The following is a 16,117-nucleotide window of genomic DNA, read 5'->3' as shown; positions in this document are numbered from 1 at the left end:
GCTAACTGACTATGCAGTTAGCTCAGAGCCACAGGCAGGATGCTCACTGCTTGCTCGCTTGTCAGTCACACTCACCAAGGAAGGTTTATGGTTGGGTTTCTGGCTAGATCCCACACATTGGTAGGTGCCACTACCCTCTTATAGAACTGTTCAGTTCCATGGTCAGATTATTCTAACAGTGGCTTTTCTCTTAAGACACATCATCAGGGTAGATTTTAAGAAAGTGGGTGTCTCACACTGAAAACTGCCCGTGTAGAGGTCATCACCCACAAGGAGTGTCTGAGGGGCACTTCCAAGTTGTTAATTCCTGTTTTCTCTAGACACAACAAAAACAGGAAATATTTACCAACTCCACAGGTGTCAGGAAATAGTTTTTAAAACCCTGGTGGCCTGAGCCACCTGCTTGAAGCAGATAGCCTAGGTGCAGAAGGCAGATTGTCACTGTAAAAGAGGGTTTCTGTGGGTTCCCAAGCTTGCTTCCATTGAGACAATATCTGCTCCTGCAGAGAGCTACCATGTATGCGAACATCTTCATCCACTCGGATTGAAGCTCTGTTTTCACGATTGAGTGCCCAGGTGATAAAACACACTTCAAAATTCTTGAAGGATCATATTCTTAATAATCAAAAATAGAGATTTCTTTATTCTTTTCCCCAATTAAAGAAAACTACCTCCCAGAATTTTTTTTAAGAAAATACATAAAAATGCAAAGAATAAAATAAATGTCACTGGTCTATTGATTGATCCTTGTATATGTATATATATATTTTGCACAGAAGTTTGATATGGCATAGTGACATGAGTTTTGTAAACGAATATACAATAACAGTTTTCTCTTGGCTTCTTACTTTCTGCTTGCTTGCTTGACTGAGACAGAATCTTACTATGTAGCCCACAGTGACCTCAAACTCATGACTACCCCTCCGGACTTAGCCTTCCAATGCCTTGATCATGGTTTTGCCTCACCACACTGGCTCAACAGCAGTGCTCTTCAGCAGACCTGGCTGAATTCCCTCACTGAAATCGTCACGCTCTGATTGCATGCTGTCCAGAGCTCACACAGAAGTCAGCATCTATCTTTATCATCGTTGCTCATCAATAATCCTGCACATCGAATGTCAGCTCTCTGTTACTGCGTGGGTAACACAGAAAGAAACAAACATTAGAAAGTCAAATTTCCATCCTGGTGTAGGCTTAGTGCCTTTTGACCTTCCCAGACAGCCTTCTGGAAAAAAGTGCTCATCGGTCGTGTGGTTTTCCACACCATTCAGACAGGCTTCCATCCACCCCCCTCCATGAACACCTGAGACATTTCAGCTCAGCTGTGTCTCTGGGTGACACATAACACGTCTGGCCAGTCTTCTTCAACGTCTTTGTCTTCATAAGAACACATCATCGGCTATCTTCCTGAGTCTTCGTGTCTTCCACCTGTTCTCTGTTCGTCTACCTGACCTTACAAAGTCCCCAAGGACTTTTGTTTTCATCGTTGTTTACTTTTGAGACAGTGCTTCAAACCTGAGACCCGTTTACTTCAGCCTCTTTGCTGACAGACACATAGCATGACAGCCAATCCCCGGAGTTTGAAATGACTTAGACATTTTCACCCCTTTTTTAAATAGTTAAAAAAAATTACACATATTTTAAAATTAGGTATACCTTGCCAAGTACAGTGGCTCACAGCTTTAGGCCCAGCACTTGGGAGGCAGAAGCAGAAGGATCTCTGTGAGTGGCCAGAGCTACATACTGAGACCCTGTCTTGCAAATAAAACAAAACAAAAATGAGGTATACCAACTGCTTAGAAAATACAGCAACCAGTTCTTTATAAGACTAACCATGTTTGGTTTGGGTTATAGCTTGTTTTATTTCTAGACATCTAAATGCCCCTGTATCAGCCATTCTCAGGTTTCTAGAATCCTGAGTCACCTGGGAGTGATTCAAATGGAACATTCTTGGGCCCCACCTCAAAACCTACTGAATCAGCAACACGTGGTCTACTCAGGGCTCCAGAAGATTCTAGAGATGCTAGCATCTGAAATCCATTACTCTACATCACACACCCTTCTTAAGTGAGGTGTTAGGTAAATAAGATAACTAAAAAGGAAGTAGCTGTGGGGTGCTGCACTGCATTTGTGGATCCTCTACCTCTATCTAAAAATCCATCTAACAGGAAGAGAAAAACAGGATAAACACAGAAGAGCCCTTCCAAACTGCCTCTTATAAGAAGTGACAGTTGAGTCAGGCTACCATCAGAGCTGACCTAAAATGATTGTTTGCCTAGTGGTGCCCTCAGCATGGATTCATGGGGGGTGGGGGGGGGGGGGGGAGAGGGGTGGGGGGGTGGATTCATCTGTGCTGTCACAGAAATCCCGCATGTCCGATTTACTGATGTTTCTTAGGCTTCTTGGTTTTGCGGTCATATTGCACACAATAGGCAGTGTGGAAAGCTGTCAGGAGACCCCGTGCTAACAGATGAAAGGGGGGCCTCTTAAGAAGCTTCTGCTCTGGTAGGAACAGACCGAAGGATGATCCTCATATCCATCCATCTACCCACACAGCCACCCCTCCACCTAACCCATCCTTCCAGGCTTCCATCTGTCCATCTGCCTGTTGATACTTCTCCACATCTATCATCTATCCATCTGTTATTCATCTATCCATTGCAGAAGCACTAATTTTTTTATCAGGTTAATTTTTCTCTAATGCCAACTCTTATTAGACACCACTGACCTATGGCATTTTCTTTTTTCCCCTAGTGCATCTAAGAATGGCCTATTGAAATAGAGTAAGAAATTCTCAGAACTTCTATTTATATTTCTAATCTCATCCTTTTTGTTTTGTTTGTTTGTTTATTTGTTTGTTTTGTGTTTTGTTTTGTTGTTTTTTGGTTTTGGTTTTGGTTTTTCGAGACAGGGTTTCCCTGTGTAGCTTTGCACCTTTCTTGGAACTCACTTGGTAGCCCAGGCTGGCCTCGAACTCACAGAGATCTGCCTGGCTCTGCCTCCCGAGTGCTGGGATTAAAGGCGTGCGCCACCACCGCCTGACATTCTAATCTCATCCTTTTTTAAAAAAAAATTCTAGCCTGAGTGCATGTTTTACCGTGAATAAATGTAATACGGTAACATTATAGTGTATATATAGTTATAAGCTGTGTGCTTAAAAATTGCAACAAAAGCATATTCAATTAGGACCATGGAGAAAACAAAGATTTTAGAGAGCCCCACTATCCAGAATTAGCCAAAAGACTTCAGAGCAACTTGGGATAGATGAGTTGCAGCATATGTGATAAGGGGCGTGGCTCTGGGACCTTAGAAAGCATGCTGAAGTTTGAGTCGACAAGTTCACTCTTTTTGTTGTTGTTGTTTGTTTCTTGAGACAGGGTTTCTCCGTGCAGCCCTGGCTATTCTGGAACTCACTTTGTAGACCAGGCTGGCTTCGAACACTCAGAGATCCACCTGCCTCTGTCTCCCAAGTGCCAGGATTAAAGGCATGAGCCACCACACCCAGCTGACAAGTCCACTGCCATTTGATTTGATTTTCTATGGTCACACTGAAGGTTACTTCAAACCCAGGAGCAAAGGCCTGTCCAGTCTAGTCTAGGGCCCACTCCACTGTCTACACCTCAAAGAGCACTGGGGGCTTAGACTTCAAGCCCAAAAGTAACCTTTGCCCTTTACTCCCTAAGTGAATATCATGAAACTTCGTTGACACGGGTGATAGTATAGATTTTCAGCGTTTTTTGTTTAAACTTAGTAAGATTATAAATACCCTCTTTAAATGTCACTTTGTATCTAACTCACACCTAGTCTCTACTTCTTAAAAAAAAAAAACTGAATTTCTTAAATATGCAGATGTTCTTTCCGCACTATGGTATCAATTCACTTCCAATGCTTTCGTAACTTGTCCACAAACTGAGTCACCTGTACCGTTCTGGGGTGTGGTATTCGCAAGCTTCAGTGTGAAGGTTTCTCTCTTTTTCCGGTGGTACTGGACGATGGCTGCTGTCGTCATTTTAAAAGGCACATCGGCTTTCAAAAATGCCAGGAAATAGATGAATATAAAATGCTAGTGTTGATTATGAGTAAGAACAGGAACAGACGGATAAACAGAGAAGTGAAGATGGGTTGATATTTGCAGAACTGTAACCTCCAGGAAGTTAACAGCCGAGTGATACAGGTATTTGGGATTTCCCTACAGAACCTGGAATCAGGACTAATGGCTTGTTTTGTGGACATTTTTCTACCTTCAAAGAAGGAACGAAAAAGTAAAACAAGGTATGTGCTGAGTTCGGTATCTGAGAGACAGTGAAAGCGCCACTGTGTCGCAACCTCAAGTCCACTGTTGCCAGCCTTCACTCTACACCCAACTTAACATACCAAACCCTGGTTTTTGATATTTTTTAATAGAAAGAGAGACAGAGACACAGAGACAAAGACACAGAGACAAACAGAAAGAGGTTTAAAAAAAAAAAGAAGAAATAAAAGAAGTAAATAAAACTTGGTAAAATGGACGCATATATAGGGACCCACATTTCAGGAGGGTCATAGTCTGCGTACAGCAAGGATGTGAGCAAAGACAGAAAGGTTCTGTCCACTATGTTGATAGGAGAAATGCTTCTGTAGCATAAAATGCCATGGAAGGACTTATCCTTTAGTGTGAATTAGCTCTCATATTGGTTGAGTAAAACTGAAAAGGAAATCAGGCGATACAGAACAGCTATGTCATTTTTATTGGACAACAATAAATTGTTCTTCAACAAACAAACAAACAAAAAAAAAAAAACCCAACAGCTGAATCTGCTTACATTCAAGGATCTTCTGTACATTCACAACTCTGTTGGCAAACTTTGTGAATAAAATATAAGTAAATAATGAAATAACTCTTAAATAAGTTCTTCACTCCCAATAAAATACTTTTGCAAATATTTCCCAGCATCGCCTAGTACAACAGTCCTTTTTGTGCTAAGGTCCACATGTGTGTAACCCAATTCCATTCATCTATCAAGTTTGAAAGAAGACAAAATAAAAATCAAATATATCATAAAGTCAACATATTTTGTGATGAAAACTCTCTTTTCCCAAACTGTCTAAAAAGTTGTTTTCTGATTTAAATTTCACTCAAGATTTAGCATTATTTTTTCATTTTTCAATGTTTTACAAACTTACAGTAACTACATTTTTATTAATATTAATGTAATCATTAGTAACAAGTTTTCCATATATGGGTATTTGAGAACCATATATGTTATATACTTTTTTCCCTAATCATTTTAAACAAGTAACATTAGGGTAATTTCTCTAATATATGGAAGAAATATGGGTGTTGAGAAATATTTAAGCTAACATATTTGTCTATAAAAATACATAAATATTCACCTTCACCCTGTTCCATCCCCCAGGAGGCAAACTACTTCCTAAATTTGTCTCAAGGTCAACAGTGCTTAAACCAGTAGTGGGAAAATGTATTCATCCTCGGTCCAATCCCACCCACGTCAGGTGCAGGTAGCTGTAACAAGAGCATTTCCATGCAGGGCAGTTGCTCAGACTCCCATGAGCTTTCAATATCTCACTTCCTTCAAGGCTTTTCTGATCTTGTTTCCCCAAATTAAAATGAACTAATGAATTTGAAGCTACCACAAGGAAGAGCCAAATGCTATAATCCCTACTTCCACTACCATCCCCATCCTCTCTGGCTCCGAGATTTCTTCAACCTGTATCTCAACAAGAATGTAGACCCAAGTTGAAGAACCCACAGTTTCTCTGGCTTTGATCAGACTACTCACTGACCATAAGACCATCTTAATTGCATGTTTAGTTCCTTGGTGATGCCTTTCTCTCTCTCTCTCTCTCTCTCTCTCTCTCTCTCTCTCTCTCTCTCTCACACACACACACACACACACACACACACACACACACACACACACCCCAGATGATCTATATGCATTTAAATAGTTAACAAAAAGTGTTCAGTCATATGTGTTTTATGGGTTGTCTATAGCCTACATTTTTTTCTGGACCCACTCTGAATCACACTTGATCTTCATAAATTATATGTCCATAGTCTATGCTCTAGACAGTTCTTAAAATGTTGGCTGGATGTTGGTCATTAAAGTGGAGCCGTCTCTTGGCAAACCCCAGCCAGGATCAGCGTGGATTTAACCATTTCATTACAGAGGGCCGAGCAGCATTCCCCTCCACAAGCTCTTCTCTCCCAGCATTGCCGTCTCCAGATGCTGCGTCACGCTCTGAAATCAGAAGGCACACATATCATGTCCAGATGTCTGTAAGTCAAAGATCAGGCCTGGATTTATTTTATTTTGGTTTTGTCTTTTAATGAAATTTAAAATAAATCTTTGATTGAGAATTCTCTGCTAACTCTACTCAACATCTCAGAACTGACACACCTTTGCAACCTTTCTGTCTGTATACCCACCCTCACCTACCCTCACCTATACATGTAGCTCTCCTGTCCCTGACATCATCTTTCTCTGTTCCTAGAATTCCAGCACTTGCTCACCTGTATCCCCAGCATGTATAGCAATGCTTGGAACATGATAGATGCTTAATACATACCCAGTGAATCATCAAATGCTGCAAAAATAGATCTCTAAAAAAGGATTTTTATAATCATTGGCACAAAAAAAAATTAATTAACTTTCTGGTGTAACTCCAAAAGACAGCTATATCTCCCACTCTTCCTACAAGAAAGGTTTATAAGATTTAGAATCTTCTAAAGTAAAATATTCTGCTTCTAAAAGGAGTGAGGCATGCTTGTATCCACAGTGTACATCATAAATAGAATGGTGCAAGATTAATGTGGCTTGGCAGACAAATGGGTATAGAGCATTCTTATGCCTCACCTAGATCACTAAAACAAACAAACAAACAAACAAAAACAAAAAACAGACTCATGAATTTCTGTTCTTGGACACTGATTGCCAAAAATAAAAAATAAAAATTTAGAACTGAGGCAGGTAGGATCAGGATGCCCACCTGTCAAGAGAGCTATTACCATCAGCAGGTAGCAAGGAGAAGAAAACCCCATGCAGTTAGGAGAACCTATGATGGTGGACCTGATGGTCGATCCATCTGCTCTCAAAGTGTGGGCTCAGATGGGTTTGTGTGGTGGTAATTTGAAGTCCACGGCAGAACTGAGGAGCCATGTTCTTCCCTGTAGACTCCAGCACACAGACAGGCAAATCCCATGGAGACAAGGCATGGCCAAACAGGGCAGCCTGTCTGTATTTTTCAGCCATTCTTCACTCCCTCTTGAACCTGAGGTTCACTAAGATGATATGAGTAAATGTTTTTTTGGGGGGGTGGGGGGGATTTTTTATTGTTTTATTTTTTATATTCTTTTTTGTTTTTTTAAAATTATATTTGTGTTTTAATTTTACATATCAGCCATGGGTTCCCCTGTCCTCCCCCCTCCCCCCCCCACCTCCCCCCCATTCCCTCCCCTCCATTCCCATCTCCTCCAGGGATGTAAATGTCTTTTAAACATCTCGGATTCAAAGAGAAAGAAAACCAACTGCTTTCCTTTTACCTTACCAGTAAGAACCTCCATGCTTAGTTTTGGTTAGTGTGTAGCTTAGTATATAATGACCATCAGTAACACAGTATCTTTCTAAGACTTCTTTCTAGTAGCCAAGACATCAGCACCATTCGCAAACAGACTAGAGAGTGTGGCAAACTCCTGTGAAAGAACCTGCACAGCCAAGGGAAGCTGCCAACGGGCCACCGCAGGAGGGGTTTAGGTAAGCTGTCTATAGTTCCCATCAGGTAGACTGTTGCAAGCAGCCATCACTGGCTCTGAAGGGTCACAACAGAGTGGTGGAGGTGGAACTCATCCAGTATACACAAAGCCTTGGCTTCAGTCTCCAAGACAACACAAATCAACCAAACCAAACAAAAATAACAAAGGTAGGCAGTAGAGTCAAATGCTGCCCTGTGAGGAAGATTTAGGGGCAAACTGAAGTCAGTGAGGAAGTTTGTGTAAATTGTTACTTCACAGTTCTTTGTAACCTGTGGTTTTTAGAAAGCAAAGCAAGTGTCAGGCACGGTGGCACACGCCCAAATCCCAGTGCTCAGGAGGGAGAGAGAGGCATGTATTATTATGAGTCCAAGACCAGCCTGGTCTACATAGTATCCTGGGCCAACCAAGGCAACATAGTGAGACTCTGACTTAATTTTTAAAAAGAAAAAGAAGAGATAAAAGAAGCTAAAAATGCTTGAGGTGGCTAGGTAAACTGAGAAAATAGATCTCAAATCTGTTCTGTAAGCGGCTCCCTTTGAAGCGTTTCCAGATGTGAGAGACAGCTGGATGGTCTCCATTGACAGTTTCCAGGTACTGGGAGGAGGTGAAGAAGAGGGGAGCCAGTGAGTACTGGGCTAAACAAAAGGTTCTGGAGCTGGATGAAGGCTGTGGTTATGCAATACTAGATATGCTGATGACCCTGATGAATTTGTCCTCAAATGTTAAATGAAAAGCTCATCAATGCCCATTCAAGTCTTAAGCCCTACCCTTTTGTTTGTCAAAGACAACAGAGATAAGTCACATGATTTAATCTGTTGTCTCAGTTTCCAGATTAATTGTCCACAAAGACATTCATCTATAGGTTAAGATTTAACATATAAGGCCGGAGTCATACTTAAAACTACCAATTGACTTACCTGAAGATGGTAACAGAAGAAATAAGCATATTTGCTGAATTTCACACTTTAATATTTTAAGGGCAAAGGGCCAGAAATATAACCTAAATAAAATGGACTTGGGTGACCGTTTTCTATCTGGAGGAGGTAGAGGTTATTGATATTAATAAGCAGCAGCTATGGCTAAATTTTGAGGGTTTAAGAGTGAAGTTTTTCTTTTCTCCAAATGACCCCTTATAACTCTGTGCAGTCACAGCCTTGCCTTTTAATTGTATTTTTAGCTATGGATGGAGGGTTATGTGAGTATTTTGCCCACAGAAGCAAGAGCTCCTCTGGAGCTGAAGTTACAGGTAGTTTTGAGCTGCTTGATGTGGGTGCTAGGAATCGAACTCAGGTCCTCTGGAAGAGCAGTGCAGTCTGTTCACCACTGGCCATCTCTGAGTGTGGGGGGTGGGGGGGTGGGGGGGGTGGGGTGGGGGGGTGGGGGGGGTGGTTTAATTACTTAATTTTTAAGCATCATAGATAGATAGATAGATAGATAGATAGATAGATAGATAGATAGATAGATAGGGATAGGGATATAATTTGATGATCAAATGAAGCCAGTTAACATATCCATCACCCCACATATTTACAACTTTCATATTTTAAATCTATTATTTTAATAATTTTGAAGCATGTAACACATTATCATTACCATTCTATTCACTGGTGGAATAAGCTCTCATGACAAATGCTACCTCATGTATTGATTTCTTTTGGTACAGTCATGTTAAATGAGCTACGTTTATCTTAACAGAGTTCCATGTGCTTGGCCACTTATCAACAAGGTAAGCAGATGAGAGCATAGCACCATCTCAGGGCAGTGCTTGGCTCCCAGCAGCACAGCCCGGACCAGTCAGCATCATGTAAACTCCAGCTTTCCCAGTCCCTGGATCTCAGCACGGGGATTAACTCTTACCAGCTTCAAAATCCACAAAAACACAACTATTCCATTTTATTGTTTCCGTTTGATGAAGAAGGGGAGGAAGGAGGAGAGGGAAGGTGGGCAGAGGAGGGAGAGGAGAAATAGTCTGTAGGTTTCATCGTGGTTCTTAAAGCTGGTCCAACAAATACCTCACTGCTCTCTTTCTATGTGGAGTTGGGAGAGAAATAGTTTTGTCTAGAGAGCCTATAAATACAGAACACTAAAGAGTTCCAAGAACTTTGCATATCTTGGTCGGTTGCTTTCTATGACAGATTTGTTTTCGTTAATTCATTAAGACATAGTAAACTTTATGAGAAACCATAGTATCCTCAGAATTATCAACGAGATTTGTTTTGAAAAACAGCAACCAAACTCAACGATCTTTCCCTTGAGGAAAAGAAAGAAACAAGCTCACTCAGACAGACCCCATGTTCTATTCACTGGTTTTTACCTTGATTCAAACTGAGACCAAGGTCACTGCTTACCTGTGTGAGAGGCAGTGGTCCTGCTGGGCGACTTGGCTGCTGCGTACTGGAAAAAGGGAAATTCCAGACACCTCCCGGTCACCCTGTCACAGATGCCCGACTGGCAATTGCAGATCTCTTTGCATTCCATCCCGAAAGTGCCATAGGGACAGTCTGAGGGCAGAGTAGGGGTTTAGAGAGATCACTGCTGCTTGTTAAACCTAGGCTCCCTCCTCCCAGTCCTGGGTGATAGCCTTAGGATTTGAATCAATCTCCTGGACTTGGACTGATAAATGGACATCACTTGTCAAAAGCTCCAGGATTTGAAAGTTGAAGTTGTAAATGTGAAATTACATAGTAAGGCCAGATAACACCTGCTTCAGGCCTAAGCTCCTGATACGAAGCTTAAATTAGCTACACGTAACCAATCTCCTTATCTTCTCTTTTTTTTTTTCTTTAGTTATTTATTTGTTCAGTGTGTGTGTGTGTGTGTGTGTGTGTGTGTGTGTGCAGGCATGTGTGTGTGCATGTGTGTGTAAGTGCAACTGTGTTCATGTGTGCTTCTATATGTGTGTGTGTGTGTGTGTGTGTGCAACACATGTGTGGAACTCAGAGCACAATTTGTTGAGTTGGTTCTCTCCTTCCACTGCGGGCCATGGGACTCACACTCAGGCTTGACAGCAGGTGTCCTTACCCACTGAGGCTTCTTGCCAGCCCCACCCTTGGAGCAATCTTAACTCTATTTGTTCTCTGCGTAGATAACACAGATTCTCACAGGTAATCTTGGTCACAGCTCAGTAAAGATGGGAGATTAAAGAGACACAGCATTACCTCCTCAAATAATTTGATAGGTGTGGCGTATCTAATCTACAGTAGTTGACAGTTTACCATTTGAAGGGCTAAGAGACCCATCAGCCAACCACGAAATAACCAGTCCCCAGTCTGCTCCCACACTTACAAAGTTCCTTATCTCTCAGAACAGCTCTAGGCTTTCACTAACTCCCCCAGCTGTTAAAAGGATTCACTAATCAAGGTCCCTGAAAAGATAAGATGCTAAGTGAGCAAGAAACCTCAGGGCTTACATGCCTGAGAGTTTGCACATGTACCAAGAAACGAAGCTTTCAGAGCTTCATTGTTTAATATTTAGACTAAGAAAAGCTACAGCGAAATAAAGAAGTCTGTCATGGATTAAAAGAGCAGGGTTTGTAGCATAACAGTATCTCAAGAGGTTAACTCAGCAGCAGCTGTATAGAACACTGGTTCTCAACCTGTGGGTCATGACCCCTTTGGCAAACCCCTATTTCCAAAAATATTTACATTGTGATTCATAACAGCAGCAAAATTACAGTTATGAAAGTAGCAACGAAAGTAATTTTATGGTTGGGAGGGTCACCACACCATGAAGAACTGTATTAAAGGACCGCAGCATTAGGAAAGTGGAGGACCACTGGTAGAAGATGTATTCTTTCAGCATGGAGATGTCCTTGCTAATGTACAATCACACAAGCATAAAGACACATTGTTAGCTACCCAGCAGTGCATTGGATGGTCAAGATGGATATGCATTGAGTAGGCCTTTCAGGACACAGTGCTGTTCTTTCCCCTGTCACTCAAAGGATAGAGGACTCTGCTGCTACATGCCCTCCTTGCCCTGGGAAGAAAAGTCCTTAAGACAGATCTGGAAAACACTTCTGGCCGAAAAACACAAGGTTAGGATGTGACTGTCTTCAGGGATGCTCAAAATGAAAACCTCAGCCCACTTCCCAGTTCCAGGTCCAGGGTGACCCCTGATGTGCTGAGTACTGATCATATAGTAAACATTCTATAAATAAATGTTGGCTGCCCAATAGCTAGCCAGCAACATGGGGTCAAGCATCTGAAGGCCAAACAGACAAAAACAAACAAACAAACAAAAATCTGGAATTCACCTGCAGCAATGGAGACCCACGCACCCACTCTCTTATTTCCAACAGTGAAAAAACAGTTCAAAACTGAGCTCACCAGCAATGCAGAGGGTGCCAGAAAGAGAGATTCAAAATAGATTGTTAATAACACAGTTCACTAACCTCTGCCCCACAGCTGGATTCTTTACCCTGTGCCACTGTCCATTCATAACCACATTTCCAAAGGTGTTTTTACGGCAAAGGAAAAGCCATTGCCCCACATATGCTCACTATATCACAGATGGGACCACCTCCTCCCTAATTTCCTTATGTGAGGTGCTGTTTTCTTAGCAGATAAGCCCTGTGATTTCCAGAAAATACAGAGTCTATTCAGTTGAAAGAAATGTGTGTATGTGTGTTCGCCAAAGAGGGTATTTCCTCAGCAGCCCACCTCTTGTCAGTCTTAATCAAAAATGATATAAGCCAAAGAGTAAAATTTTCCAATTTTTTCTAGAATTTCTTTCCAAAAGGTTTTGCAGACTAAAAGATGATTAATTTATGAACTATTTTCTAAAATGAGAATTAATGAGGTTGTCCCAAGTTCGAATGATTGCCATTCAGGCAAGGATGTAATTGTGTTTAGTACACAGAATATGAGTTATTTAGAAATTTCTCAGGACTTATTTTTCTAATTTTGGCAGCTTTTTTGTGTTATACAACTGGATGAAGTTCTAGAATGCATTGCCTTTTAATCACCATAGCATATAATGGTGGGATTATATGGCATCTATCGATGGGAGACTTTTTAATAATCACTTATTTTTATACATTCAAAAATATTAATTTAGTCGCTAAGTTTGAAAATAAGTTCCACAGATACATCAATGAATTATTTAATTATGGTTTCTGTCTTAATTATAATTTCATTTTTTAAAATCTATAAAACAGCCACTTTTTTAACAGATTTCTAAACTTCGGTTATTTCTGCTTGTCTTACAACATCTGCTATTTTCTGACCAACTGAAAACTTTTTTAAGTAAAATTAGATTTATTTTATACTTCAGGGGACCCTCTTCCAAGAACGTGAGTTATTTTGTTGGCTGACTTAAGCCTACCCTATGCCATAAAGCACATTAGTGATCATCAGAAATATTTGAGCTTGAGAGAGGCACTCCTCCCTGTGAACTCTTTTAAGATCAAAGGCTGGTGAAATCTGAGGCTAGAAACCACTCTAAGAGGTTATCTCTGGAGGACCTCTGTAATCGTTGGCTTGCAGAGAAAAGGACACCTAACCCATTTGTAGCAGGGTACCTGTCAAGTTTCTAAAGCCTTCCAGAAAAGGAAACCGCACCAGCTACCCCTGCAACTTTCTTTCTCAAATCTAAATGCAGAGTGGAATGTTGCAACCCTTGCTGTGATTCCTGCACATTGCTTTCCAAACCTCACTGCACGCATGCTTCTCTCTCTACCAAACATACCACCTGCGTCCATGTATCCTCATTGATAGTTCAGAGGAGGACAGAGGAGGAACAGATCTCCGGAGCTAACTAAATGCCCCGAGGGAGCCCTGCACAGTGGGAAGCAAGGAGTTGTTCTTTACCTTTGCAGATACCAAACTCGTCACCAAAATCATCCTCTTCACTGTAAAAGTGACACTTCAGCCCCGGACCGCACTTGACGCCATCCATGCCTGAGACTGTACGGTAGCAGGTCTCTCCGGGCCCCGCAGCGCACACCTGACAGCAGCCACAGTCATCCAGCACTGTCCTCTTGCAACGCAGGCTGCTTCTGCACTCACTACTGTCGCATTGTTCTGGGCAATCCACTGCATACTTGGCGCTCCAGGCCATAGCCAGGTGCACAGGTACCAGGAGTGTGGTCAGCAGCAAGAGGCTCTTCATGTCTTCCAGCTGGCTCCGGCTCAGCTCCCTGCCGTCGCGGTCTTTGCTGGCGGGAAGCAGCCGTCCAAAGAAGTAGCTGAGCTTCTGCCTACACGTTTATGAGTTTTATACACTGTGTTGCCCGCATGCTTTCCCGTCATCAATTTCCTCAACCCAGCGGCAGCGCTGAGCTCCTGCCAGCCTCTCTTGTTTTAGTTTATGAAATCCAGGATGAAGGCTGGATTAACACGCCGCTGCCATCCAGGAATTGAAAAGCCCAAGCTGATGTCATCTGTTATGTTTAGATGGTTGTTTTGCATGAGGGCTGAAAAACTCCGCTCACATCCGTCTCAAGGACTCAAGGACGTCTGCGAAGGGGGAATACGGAAGGTTGTATAGCCCCCTTCTGCACAGGAATTGCTCTGACACCAACAGAACACTTAGGATGTAGCTTTGTCCCTGTGTCCCTTCGTCCGGAGGAGACCAATACAGACATGAATCAAGCCAGAAGTGGTGTCTACCAAATAATAATAAGCATTTGGTATTTCTCCTTAATAAAGACCTATGAGATCATTTGGAAGAAGAAATGGTTATATTGTGCTTTTTCAAGACTTAGAAGAAAGAAAATATTTGGATAGAGAGCTCTTAAAGATTTCTTCCTTCCTCACCCGCTCCTCCTGGGTTGTTATTTCTAAAGCAATTTATGCTGTCAGTATTATGCTGTCTCTCATAGCTGTCGCTGTGTTTAGCTAGATGTGTGACAGCTAAGCATTTTCTCTAATCAATACAAAAAAAAAAAAAAAAAAAAAAAAGAAGTAAGGTTGTCCTGGCATTGTCTCTGAATTTCTCAGTTCTGGAAAAACTTATCAGTTGGACTGCTCCTGACCCAAACTCCCTGGGGAGAAAACTCATCCATCACTGGGTCTGTTTGTCCAGTGACTACATCCATTCAGTCCTTCTGCTCACCTCCTGGCACCTATCAGAGCTTTTGCTTCAAACCACCAAACAAGGCAGTGAGCCCAAAGAAACAAGTGAGCCAGCAGGGAAATTGGAACACAGCTCGAGCAAGGCAAGGCATGGGGAAGGGGAAAACATTATCCACCAGGAAATAGGGTCTTTCTGCCGTGGAGGGACACAGAGTGGAGCCCCAGCAAGGAAAACAATAGCCCTCTCAAAGTATTGGCTGGACCAGGGCCCTCTGAAGCAAGGTTTGTGCAACAGAGGATGTAAGATGTCAGGGAAGATGGGGAAGGCCTCACACTTACTGTATGTTGAGATTTAAGCTTCCACCCCATTTGTCAACACAGAAATAAAGCCACGGTCACTTAGCAAAGAAGTGACCCAGTGAAGTCGGTAACTCCTGTCTATCACAAAGTGACTCTGAGGCATCCACAGGACCCCTCTTCCTCTGGTAAGAGCTGGTAGTGTTTGACCTCTGAAAGTCATGTGCCCTCTAAAAGACGAGCCATCGAAGCCACAGGATGTGACATGATGATTAGGCTTTGCCAGGGTACATTTGGGGAAATGGAGGCAACAGAAACAAAAATTCAAGGAATTGGGCCAGTGGGAAATGAAGGCAATACTCTTAGCTCCCAAACTTCCCAGAATTTTCATGACAATCTAACTTGAAATACTCTATGCTCATCTCTCCTGGAGCAAACATGTACTTAGCAGGTGAGACGCTCTTTGTTTGTGATAGTAGGTAAGGTCTATTGAGTACAGCATGTGCCAAGTACTGTTCTTTGTGTACATATAGATTATATAATTAATTACACAAACTAATCCATTTTGACATTTCCATACATGTAACCATATTAAACCCTTTGATTGCCCAACCTTAAAAAGTTTTTTATTAATTAATTTATTAATCATTCCTCCACTTAATTCCTCCCAAATCTACCCAAAGTAAGCCACTGACTTACTTACATTTGTGCTGCCCATATATACACATAGGTATGGGACCATCCCCTGGACCCTGGTCAACCTTAAAGAAAACTAACCCTCCTCTACCAAGTCAGAAATTGTCAGTAGCTCCTCAGCTACACGAGGTGTAGGGACTCATGAGCCTGCCTTCCCTCCATACTGGAAGGTCGACCGGCTTGATCTTGTGCTGTCCACCATAGCTGCTGAGTTCAAGTGCAGAGGTCCTGTCACGTCCAGAACACACTGTTTCACTCCAATCCTTCCTGGCTCCTGACTCTTAAAATCATTCTGTCCTCTCATCCACAGTGGTCCCTGGTCCTCGGGGGAGCTGGGGTGTGGTATAGACTTCCT

General features: G+C 42.1%; 1 protein-coding gene across 1 annotated transcript; it reads right to left on the bottom strand.

The window, feature by feature from the left end:
* Window positions 1-5,878: 5,878 nt before the first annotated feature.
* Esm1 (endothelial cell specific molecule 1) lies at window positions 5,879-14,239 on the bottom strand. Its single transcript, XM_036207188.1, has 3 exons — window positions 13,564-14,239; window positions 10,102-10,254; window positions 5,879-6,242 (listed from the first exon to the last, which is right to left on the bottom strand). Exons 1-3 carry the CDS (start codon window positions 13,862-13,864, stop codon window positions 6,142-6,144), a joined length of 555 nt encoding a protein of 184 aa, XP_036063081.1. The 5' UTR covers window positions 13,865-14,239; the 3' UTR covers window positions 5,879-6,141.
* Window positions 14,240-16,117: the final 1,878 nt, after the last annotated feature.

This window comes from Onychomys torridus, chromosome 15 (assembly GCF_903995425.1).
Source record: "Onychomys torridus chromosome 15, mOncTor1.1, whole genome shotgun sequence".
NCBI classification, from domain to species: domain Eukaryota; kingdom Metazoa; phylum Chordata; class Mammalia; order Rodentia; family Cricetidae; genus Onychomys; species Onychomys torridus.
This window is presented reverse-complemented; position numbering and strand designations above follow the sequence as displayed.

Excerpts from the sequence above, each read along its gene's own strand:
- Esm1 (XM_036207188.1), bottom strand. The coding sequence starts at position 13,864 with ATGAAGAGCCTCTTGCTGCTGACCACACTCCTGGTACCTGTGCACCTG. Across the intron at positions 10,255-13,563 it reads CGAGTTTGGTATCTGCAAAG|ACTGTCCCTATGGCACTTTC; the intron begins GTAAAGAACAAC and ends CTCTGCCCTCAG. Across the intron at positions 6,243-10,101 it reads GACCACTGCCTCTCACACAG|AGCGTGACGCAGCATCTGGA; the intron begins GTAAGCAGTGAC and ends TTCTGATTTCAG.